Genomic DNA, 9,931 nt, shown 5'->3' with positions numbered 1-9,931 from the left:
TATTTTAGATAATTACTCTTTATCATTAAATCAACACTCTAATTAATTTTGGTGCAGACGAGAATCGAACTCCGTATCTCTTATTCGACCATAATAAACTTTACCAATTGAGCTAACTAAAATTCATTGGGCTGACAGTAACAGATAATCACCCACAGTTTACCGTGTCAAAGTTGTGAAATAATTTGCGTTACTCTGCACCAGTGCCCCGATAATTTCGCCACTGCAATTACTTGAAGAAAAAAAAAAAACAAAAAAACAAACCAAGAACGGCATTTTGGAATTTGGGAAATGGGGGAGAGGAGAAAACGACGACGGATCCGATGCAATCAATGATCTTTTTGGTTGCGTTCTTACTCGTGTCATTTTCGTTCCCAAATTTCCCTTAAAACCGAACTGGGGGCTGTAACCACTTACCATAAATGCCCGAGGGCTCATAAGAATTATAAATCCCACCAGAGTGCTCTTCCCAGGAAAAGGCCTCTCACGGACTTCGCTTTCCACATTCCCAAACGGTGACACTTTCTCTCTTTTCACTTTTCCTTTTCTCTCTCTATCCCGAAATCCAAACGTGTTAGCAGATCTATTTTGATTGATATATTTATAGATCCAGATATCAGATTGAAGAGAGAGAGAGAGAGAGAGAGCGAAGATGAGTGAGAGCCAGAGGTTCCAGCTGGGGACCATTGGGGCTTTGAGCTTGTCAGTGGTGTCGTCGGTCTCTATTGTGATTTGCAACAAGGCCCTCATTAGCACGCTTAATTTCAGTTTTGGTGAGTTCTGCCACAGCCATAGAATTTACTCTTTTTGTTTTGTGATTTTGCAATTAATATAGCGTTGATCATTGCTGCTTAGATCTATGTTTTTTTTAATCAAAAAACAAATTGTTTGAATCGATGCCTTTCTTATGGAAATAAGAAATGGTGCGCAAAACTTAGGTATAGTTTCTACAATGTTGTTAGGTTCTCTAATTGAATTCGAACCATGTGGTTGTGTTGGCGAGTAGAGTGCATGGTTGAATTTTAATTGTTTGTGTTTTATTGGTCGATGCAGCCTTGTCTTTGAAAGACCCATGAGCTCTGCTTGTGGCTGAGTGGCTCAATTGACACCGCCTCTCGTTGCAAGTGCTAGGTGGAGGTTGAGGTCACAGGCTTATCAATAACAAAAAAGAAAAAAAAAGATTTGCCCCAATAAGGCTTTTGTTTATTCGAAAATGTGTTGGTGTTGCCACTTTATTTGTATTACTTATTTTTTAATTAATAATTTTGTGGTTTCAATGGTTGTCGAGGTTTCCAAAAACCGCCATGTGGATGTGGGGTCATTGAATTTGTATCGGGGAATGTGTTACAAAGTATATATTCATTTCTCAAAAATGGTGGTTGCTATCAATTTTTAGTGTTGTCGTCTGTATTTGCTTACCATTTGGGTCTTGATGTATAGTTGAGAATACTAACCTATGATATGGCTTGGTGCAGCCACAACCTTGACAAGTTGGCATCTTCTTGTCACGTTTTGTTCTCTTCATGTGGCATTATGTTTGAACTTGTTTGAACACAAACCTTTTGATGCAAGAGCTGTTATGGGTTTTGGCATACTAAATGGAATCTCCATTGGACTTTTAAATCTTAGCTTGGGTTTCAATTCTGTTGGTTTTTATCAGGTAACCTACTCTAGCTTATGGTGATTAATTCTGTCGTTTTAAGATTTAACCTCATTCTTTTATCAATGGGATGATTTCATGATTGGTTTCCCATAATGTGGTGATCCTATTCTAAATCAGTATAAAAATTTATGTGTTGGTAGTGTTTGTGTTTCAATAGATTAGTTGCATGAGATATGTCAAATTACAAAGGTTTTTATTTTTATTTTTTTTGTTTCATGGAATGTGCATATGTGCTATGTGATTCATGCAGTATAAATTAGTTGAGATCAATCTTTCTTGCGCGCAAACTTTGCCATATCTCAAAATTTGATCCTTATGGATACATACTTCTAACTCTTTGTGTCTTGATATATTATGTAGTGCAGTAGCATGATTTTGTCCTTTTTTGAAAGTTGTCCTGTCTATTACTTTACTCTGCCACACTTTTTATATTCCTAAATCTGTCACACTACTGTTTCTTCAATTTTAAATACTAATTTGGACATTGATTTCTGAATATATATCTCTCTTGGTTTTGTATATTAGATGACAAAACTGGCGATCATTCCCTGTACTGTTCTTTTGGAGATTATTTTCTTTAGGAAGATATTCAGGTAAGTTCAGCACATGATGTGATAGATTTTTTGTGCTTTGTTCAACATTCTTCAAATGTATATATGACTTCTACCTAATTTTAAAAACAATCACTTTAAGCTATCTGCTTTGGGGTGAATTTGACTTTGTTAGCCCAATGTATTCCTAATTATTTGTTTTGATATTTATACATCTGCTTTTAAAGCTCCTCTTTTTAACTTGACCTTGTAGCTCACTAGTAAAAATTTGTCTGGCAAGCGCATCATCCTACTTAATGGGGTTGTCAATTGTGTTTATTAATGCCCTATTAATTTGTTCTTGTTTCTTGAACTGTTTTTCTTTGTTTTGTATCTGGTATGTAGAGTTTCAAGTTTCTTGTGCAGCCTGATATTTAGGTGGTGTTATTACACTTGTGAACACAAGCATATAGACACACTTGCACATGTCGAAATGCATGTGCTTGATTTTCTGCATTTTTATGCAATCTCCTTGTGAAAAATGTTAAACATGCTCATATGTGAAAGAGAAAGTGTAAAGAGCTGATCGATATAATTTCATTTTCTCAATGGAAAAAAATTTGAGAAAAAGATGCCTTGTGGTTGGTTCTCTTTAGGGGTCAGAATTCTGGGTCTTGAAGCAACAGCCAAGAAAGAGCCTTGACTTTGCAAAACACGTTAGGGACGTGTATTGATTATGCTGAGAGGAAACAATTGGTGCACAGAGAAAAGGTTGAGTTTGGTACAATAGAATCTCTAATGTAGATTAAAAAACCCCAAATATTTTGTAGTAAAGAAATCGGTATTAGTGACCTTCAGCCTCTTGGAAAATACCTAATCTGACTATGAAACATTTTTTATCATTGACATATCTTGGCCCGGAGGAAATGGCATTTGCACGTTGCTAAGAGTCGGGTTTTAGTAGACCAACTGGCTTGAAGACATTTTGCTACCAATAGACAATTTTAGCTTGGGAGTGAAGAAGTCAGCCATGAAATACTTCTGTAGTACTTCTAGAATGCAGACATACACAGTTTCTTGGTCATGATATCTAATCCTCTTTGTTTTATTTCCTTCTTTTTATTTCTTTTTTCTTGGGTGAAAATCTATGTATTTCTTAGGTAGCTTGTGCATGTTTATTGGCTAATGCATGCCTGCCTGTCTTTGTGATTGTGTTCATCTGTGATGGTTTATCCATATAAAGTGGTTTTCTGCTTTCATAATTCTTGGTGGGGCTATTCTGCTCTGGATTTACTCTTTATGTATATTAATATTTATTTACAAATGTGTACTGATGCTTCTTTACCTCTATTACAGTAGGAGCATCCAGTTTTCACTTGCCATCCTTCTTCTGGGCGTTGGTATTGCAACTGTGACTGATCTTCAACTCAATGCCCTCGGCTCCTTCTTGTCTTTTCTTGCAGTTATCACGACCTGCGTTGCTCAGATTGTATCCTAAGCTGAACTGACTTTTTACTATGTTGGATTTTTTTGTACCTTTGATATGCATTCATGTAACTAGCAAAAGGAAGAAAGATATGCATGCATGTATGTATATTTGTGTGTCTGTGTTTTATGTGTAATGCTTGCTTTTGATTCTGCATTGCACAATTAATTGTCATGTGTGTTACTATAGGGCCCAATATTTTGTTGTGGTTGGTGAATCTGTCCTTGTTTTGTAAGAACTTAACCAGTTATTTACAGATGACTAATACCATCCAAAAGAAGTTCAAAGTATCTTCAACCCAACTTCTTTATCAGTCTTGCCCCTATCAGGCAATAACTTTGTTCGTCATTGGCCCATTTCTAGATGGGCTTTTGACTAATAAAAACGTTTTTGCTTTCAAGTATACCCCTCAAGTGCTGGTAAGAATTGAAACACTCACCAGAAACTCCCCACCCCCCTCCCCCCAAAAAAAAGCTTCTTCACCCCTTTTTGTAACTTTGTTTTCCTTTTTAATTTAACTATCCTACGTGTGGTCTTTATTGCAGTTCTTCATTGTTCTATCCTGCATGATTTCTGTCTCTGTAAACTTCAGTACATTTCTGGTTATTGGAAAGACATCTGCAGTCACCTATCAGGTCCTTGGACATCTGAAAACTTGCCTAGTTTTGGCCTTTGGCTATATTCTACTTCATGACCCATTTAGCTGGCGCAATATTTTAGGGATTTTGATTGCTGTAGTTGGGATGATAGTGTATTCTTACTGCTGTACCCTTGAGAGCCAGCAGAAGGCTGCTGAAGCATCTGCACCATTGACCCAGGTAACTCAACTTCTTTCCTTATCTCATAATATATATATATATATATGGCTTTCATATAATTTTTCTTTAGATAATTATTGGTTAAAGATTTTCCTGGATAAATTGGTTAAAGAATTAAGCAAAAGGTGGATCTCCCCACCTCCCCAAAGTCTTTGTTTCTACTTTTCTCAGTAATCTCCATATTTATTGGTTCCCTTATTTCATCATACATTTCTTCTCTCTCTTTGTTCTTGCGACCCTGTAATACTATTTGCATGTGTAATGAATATGCTAAACCTCTTTATTTTCTGTTGCAGGCAAAGGAAAGTGAATCTGATCCTCTTTTAACCGTAGAAAACGGAACAGGGATTTTAGCTGATGGTGTTGTTCCAAAAGCCCCTGTATGGAAATCAAACAAGGACCTACATGCGTAAAGCCTTTGCAATCATTGATTATTATTTTTCCATAGATCAAAATTGGTAGATAAAATAGTCCAGCGATGAAGATGTTGCTGGAAAGGCCATCCATGTGCTGCCTAGCGATGATTGATTTGGCTAGCTGAGGACTCTCTGTCGAATTTTCAGAGTTAAAAAGAAATTGTGCCTTCTTATATAGCAGTTTTGGTTAATAGTTCGTTATGATCAGGCTTCTCAATGGAACTCATACCAGAATTAATATGTCAATTGTATACTGTTATTTCCAAATACTAAAACTTTCTTTATTTCTTACAGTTTAAAGTTCTTATTTTATTTATTTTTAATCTCTAAAGACTATAAAAACCTTCACCAATTTTATATGCTGCCCATACCCAGCATTTTTTAAGCGTAATGGATCATACAGGTCAGTTGCCTAGTATCATTGTCTCCAGAGCAAATTGAATGGGAAGACATTTTAAGCTCTAAATACTATGGCTTTTATCATTCACTGTTTTGCACTCGTCCTAATGGTAAACGAAAGCCTGTTTGCAATCCAAATGGTATGAGAATACAGAATAGCTGTAATGTTAGTGGCAATTATTTTCTTAAAGAGTAATAATTTTCCCTGCCTGGTTTGACAGACAGAAAAGTGCCAACATCAAAGGAATATATCTATACCCTGCTCATTGTAATCTAATTGGCCACTCCATTAAGACTTGAAATCCCAATAATAACTCGAAAGCATTTGGAAGGATAATGAATACAAACACTACTTGCTCATGCATACATGTGTTCCAAGACGGTTGTTCACCTTTTTTAAGTTTGATGTAATGGTCGGTTTATGCAAATAATATGCATGGGGTCAACTGAAATAATGAGCTTAGGATACAACATTTTTAACATTAGCTGATTTTATCCCAATTGGATAGTTACAATGAGAGCGAAAGGATTTGAACTTATGTCTCCGTTGAAAATATCAAACATTAATTGATATAATTTATTTGTAATTGGTATTCCATATCACAAACTTGTAGTTATAAAAAGACAAAAAATGAAAAACTTTTATAAGTTTACATTGTATTAGTGATATAAACTTACATAGTAGACACACAAAAATGTATACAATATTGTACATATTAAAAAAAAAAGTACAATATTATAATAATAATAATAATAATTTTTTATGTTTACAATGTATGTTACATTTTACAAAGTATATTAAGAATTTTTCAAAAAAAAAAAAAAAAAAATTGTTCGTCACTTATCAAAAGTGATGAGAATCCCTCCATTGGAGTAGATAATGAAAAATGAAAAATTAGAGGGGAGGCAAATGCAATATCTTCAAAGACTCGTACGAGGTGTCACTCCACTGCTACTTCAAGTACCTCGGAGTTGGTAGTAGGTATAGTTTGTTTAGTTGTTACCCTTCACACAAGCGCGCAGAGAGAGAGAGAGAGAGATTCTGGATGGCTCTTCGGAGTGTGAGCAGAAAATCCCTATCTCTAGGGCTAGCGGTTGGCCACGTTCGTGGGTTGCAGAGCTTCTCGCTGCCAGAGCTGCCTTACGACTATGGTGCTCTGGAGCCAGTGATTAGCGGAGAGATCATGCAACTCCACCATCAGAAGCACCACCAGACCTACATCACTAACTACAACAAGGCGCTCGAGCAGCTCGATCTGGCCCTCGCCAAGGCCGATTCCTCTTCCATCGTCCAATTGCAGAGCGCCATCAAATTCAACGGCGGAGGTTTCACTCTCACTCGTTGCATTCATGTTGTTGGAACTCATTTCTTCCATTGATGATCAAATTAAGAAAGAATGTCTGATACTTTCAATTTAACTCAGGAAGCTTCTTTATAGATAAAAACAGAGCAAGTATATTAGACATTCTTTTGAGGGGACCTTCAAATTCCAAATCCAAAGTCCATTTCCTCTGCTTTTGTTTCTCTAAAATTGAATCCACTGCCAACACAATTGTTTCATGTAATTTGTGGCAATCCCCACCTCAGCCAAACGTTTGAAAAGTTTAAATATGAAAAAGTCAAGTGCCTATGAGCCCAGGCTCAAATGACACTTCTTTGTTTAACCAGTAACTAATACTTTCCTGTACCAGGTCATATAAATCACTCGATTTTTTGGAAGAATCTTGCACCCATTAGAGTAAGTGCCTTTTTTTTTCTGGGTTCCTTGTGCAAGCTCTTGATTATTTAGTTTCATTAAATGTCACCCTTTTTAGGACTTTGATCATATTCTGAATGTTATGACAGGAAGGAGGTGGTGAACCTTCAAAGGCTTCCCTAGGCTGGGCCATTGACGCACAGTTTGGCTCTCTGGAAGCATTAATTCAAAGAGTCAATGCAGAAGGTGCGGCTTTGCAAGGCTCTGGATGGGTGGTAAGTTTCCGAAGCTTCTTTGAGCTGTTGTGTTAAGTCCATGAGTTTCTTTGAATGGATATCAGAACTCAATTACTTATAGCTATACTTTTATTTGAAATCTTGACAGTGGCTTGCTCTGGATAAAGAGCTGAAGAAGCTTTCAGTTCAAACCACTGCAAATCAGGTATGGTGATCAGAGCTTTACTATTTTTAAGTCATTAGACCATTCAGCCTTCTGATTGGTGTAAACCCGCCTGATTTTTGTAACTGAAATATTCATACCGTATGTAAGATTGTTTTACCTAGACAAGGCTTTCTTTTGTCCTTGATCAAAATTGAATGCCTCTCTGGACTGGCCATAACAATGTTTGCTTCTGTTTTAAAGTAAAAAATGTTTGTTCAGGGGTGGTTGATTCTTCTTGTAGTTGAAATTTTAAGCACATTTCACTAGTGTGAAGTCACTATCAAATTACTAGTTCAATGGTTCAACCTTAATCCTTTGTTTTAGGATTTGCAATGATTATAGTAACCCAAATAAAAAAAAAAAAGGTGGTATGCAGTAGACTGGATAAAGTATAAAACATAAAAACTGATCTGTTTTCCATTATTGTTTTCAATGTGGGGAATTCCTAAACAATAAAACCAATGGTCTTTGGATCAAATTCCATCTCCTCCCTTAGAAACGAGGACTGGAGGGTGAGGTCACAAGTTTGATGCCATATGGGAGTGCGATTGCATTTACCTATATTTAGGGGGGGACGGGGGAACCTAAGGATATGTTGGGGACAGAGGAAGATGAGGTGAGAGGAGTATATTCTGAACATCTTATCCTCTCCTTTCCTCTTCTTTTCCTCGCTCCAAAATTAGGATAAAATTGCTGTGAAAAATTGATTGCTTTTATTAGCTAATTTAGGAACTTTGTCTTCTGCAGTTGCTAGTATCTTCTACAGTTTATTTAATGTGGACATTGTAGCGTATCTTGTTGATAACTGTGAGGGTGCTCTCAACTTTTTGATAAAACGATATATTTTTGTTTGTTGAAAGTCTTTCTTGATTGTAGTCTTACTTTTCAAAGACTTTAAGATGCTCTAGATTTTTTTTTTTTTTAAATCTTGTTTATTTTAGACTTTACATGTCTAAAATAATATTTTTTTTTCCCTTGATAAATGACATCTGAAATTTTTTGCTAACATAAATTTTTTTTATAGGATCCACTTGTAACTAAAGGATCAGCTTTGGTTCCATTGTTTGGCATAGATGTTTGGGAGCATGCATACTACTTACAGGTGAATTTACTGTTTTTGGTTTAATTATATGCTAGTTATAGGTTGAATTTGGTTGTTTTCATAATTACAGGATGATTCCCAAGCATCCAATTACATGGTATCTTTGAAATTTCTTAATGGCCTGTTTGGATCCCTTAGATTTAGATTTGAATTGGGATTTGAGGGGGCTTAAATCCAAATTCTTTGTTTGGGAAGTTTAAAAAAGGTCAAGAATTTGAATTTGACAAATCTACCAAGAATTTTCAGTATTTAAAATTCTTGGATTTGAAATGCATTTGGATAAATGAAACTGCCATTATGATAGGTCCACATGAAATTTCACTGTATTGTTCATGTAGTCTGACCTTATTTGACCTAGAGCTGAATAATGACACACGACTTTAGTCTGGGAATTAAACCATATGAGTATGGCAAAAGGGCACCTCATCTAGGTTTATTAGAGACCTGAGCTGCTTTGAATGGATATTCAGTTGGGTAAGGGTGCCCTGCCGCCCTGACCATCCCAATCCACCCAAACGTGGTTGCCTTTTCGTATTGTTTATTGTTTCAAATGTAGTCTTCTTTTTGCCCATATCGTGGCATTGCTGATTAATGCTTCTTCTGTCTCTCTTCCTCTGAATATATTAAGCAGCCTTCTGAAGCCATCTTGGAAGTAAAATATAAAATTATCTGCTGTTTTCTCCCTTGACATTGTTCGTAATTTGCAATTAAAATTGTTGTCCTCATGCAGTACAAAAATGTGAAAGCAGATTATCTGAAGAACATATGGAAGGTTATAAACTGGAAATATGCAAGTGAAGTTTATGAGAAAGAAAATCTTTGAGACAATAAGAGCATATTTCTGTGAATAGGTTTTTACTGAATGCAGGGTCTGACGATGTTTCTGTAAGAAAAAAATAAACGTCAGTGTAAATGGGAGTCTGGAAGTTTGTAATGAGAGTTGCTGTCTTTTGGTAATCTTTCCAAGTATCGGATGATTTTCCTGTCATAAGATTTACTATCTTTTGGTGTTGCTTGTTCTCTAATCTTCTTTTCCAAATTAGGTGGCCCTTTCTTATGATTGTTTGATATTATTGTATGAACCATTGCTAGAGAGGTATCAGACCCATGCCAAATGAAGTTCTGATACCAAAAGTCGAGGCAGCACAAAATTCTCAAATGAATTTTAGAAGAGAAAAGCCTTAAAAAAGGGGATAAACTTATAATTTTCTAGCATTTATTATGGTTTCTTGGAATCATTACCAAGCTAGAAAATAAAACAAGCCTAGAAATAAGCACTTTGGATTACTTGGAATCAAACTCAAGCTATTAGGAGAACAATAATTCTAAGACCATGCTATTGTCACAACTTGCTTGAGTGTCAATTGGTGATTGGATTG

At 35.9% G+C, this 9,931-nt stretch overlaps 2 protein-coding genes across 4 annotated transcripts; both read left to right on the top strand.

Moving 5' to 3' along the window:
* The first annotated feature begins 241 nt into the window (after positions 1 to 241).
* LOC111988318 (UDP-xylose transporter 3) lies at positions 242 to 5,206 on the top strand. Of its 3 annotated transcripts, none has more exons than XM_024020108.2 (8): positions 242 to 515; positions 621 to 773; positions 1,476 to 1,660; positions 2,189 to 2,256; positions 3,550 to 3,682; positions 3,937 to 4,098; positions 4,225 to 4,497; positions 4,794 to 5,206. In XM_024020108.2, the coding sequence occupies exons 2-8, from the start codon at positions 653 to 655 to the stop codon at positions 4,908 to 4,910; spliced, it is 1,059 nt and encodes a 352-aa protein (XP_023875876.1). In that variant the 5' UTR covers positions 242 to 515; positions 621 to 652; the 3' UTR covers positions 4,911 to 5,206. The 3 variants fall into 3 exon arrangements, with proteins under 3 accessions (XP_023875876.1, XP_023875874.1, XP_023875875.1); XM_024020106.2 differs by having other exon boundaries at positions 614 to 773; XM_024020107.2 differs by having other exon boundaries at positions 608 to 773.
* A 1,033-nt stretch (positions 5,207 to 6,239) lies between these two features.
* LOC111988314 (superoxide dismutase [Mn], mitochondrial) lies at positions 6,240 to 9,564 on the top strand. The gene is made up of 6 exons (XM_024020103.2): positions 6,240 to 6,638; positions 7,005 to 7,051; positions 7,159 to 7,284; positions 7,394 to 7,450; positions 8,475 to 8,552; positions 9,283 to 9,564. The coding sequence occupies exons 1-6, from the start codon at positions 6,359 to 6,361 to the stop codon at positions 9,373 to 9,375; spliced, it is 681 nt and encodes a 226-aa protein (XP_023875871.2). The 5' UTR covers positions 6,240 to 6,358; the 3' UTR covers positions 9,376 to 9,564.
* Positions 9,565 to 9,931: the final 367 nt, after the last annotated feature.

This window comes from Quercus suber, unplaced genomic scaffold (assembly GCF_002906115.3).
Source record: "Quercus suber isolate HL8 unplaced genomic scaffold, Cork oak 2.0 scaffold_23, whole genome shotgun sequence".
In the NCBI taxonomy this organism is placed as follows: domain Eukaryota; kingdom Viridiplantae; phylum Streptophyta; class Magnoliopsida; order Fagales; family Fagaceae; genus Quercus; species Quercus suber.
This window is presented reverse-complemented; position numbering and strand designations above follow the sequence as displayed.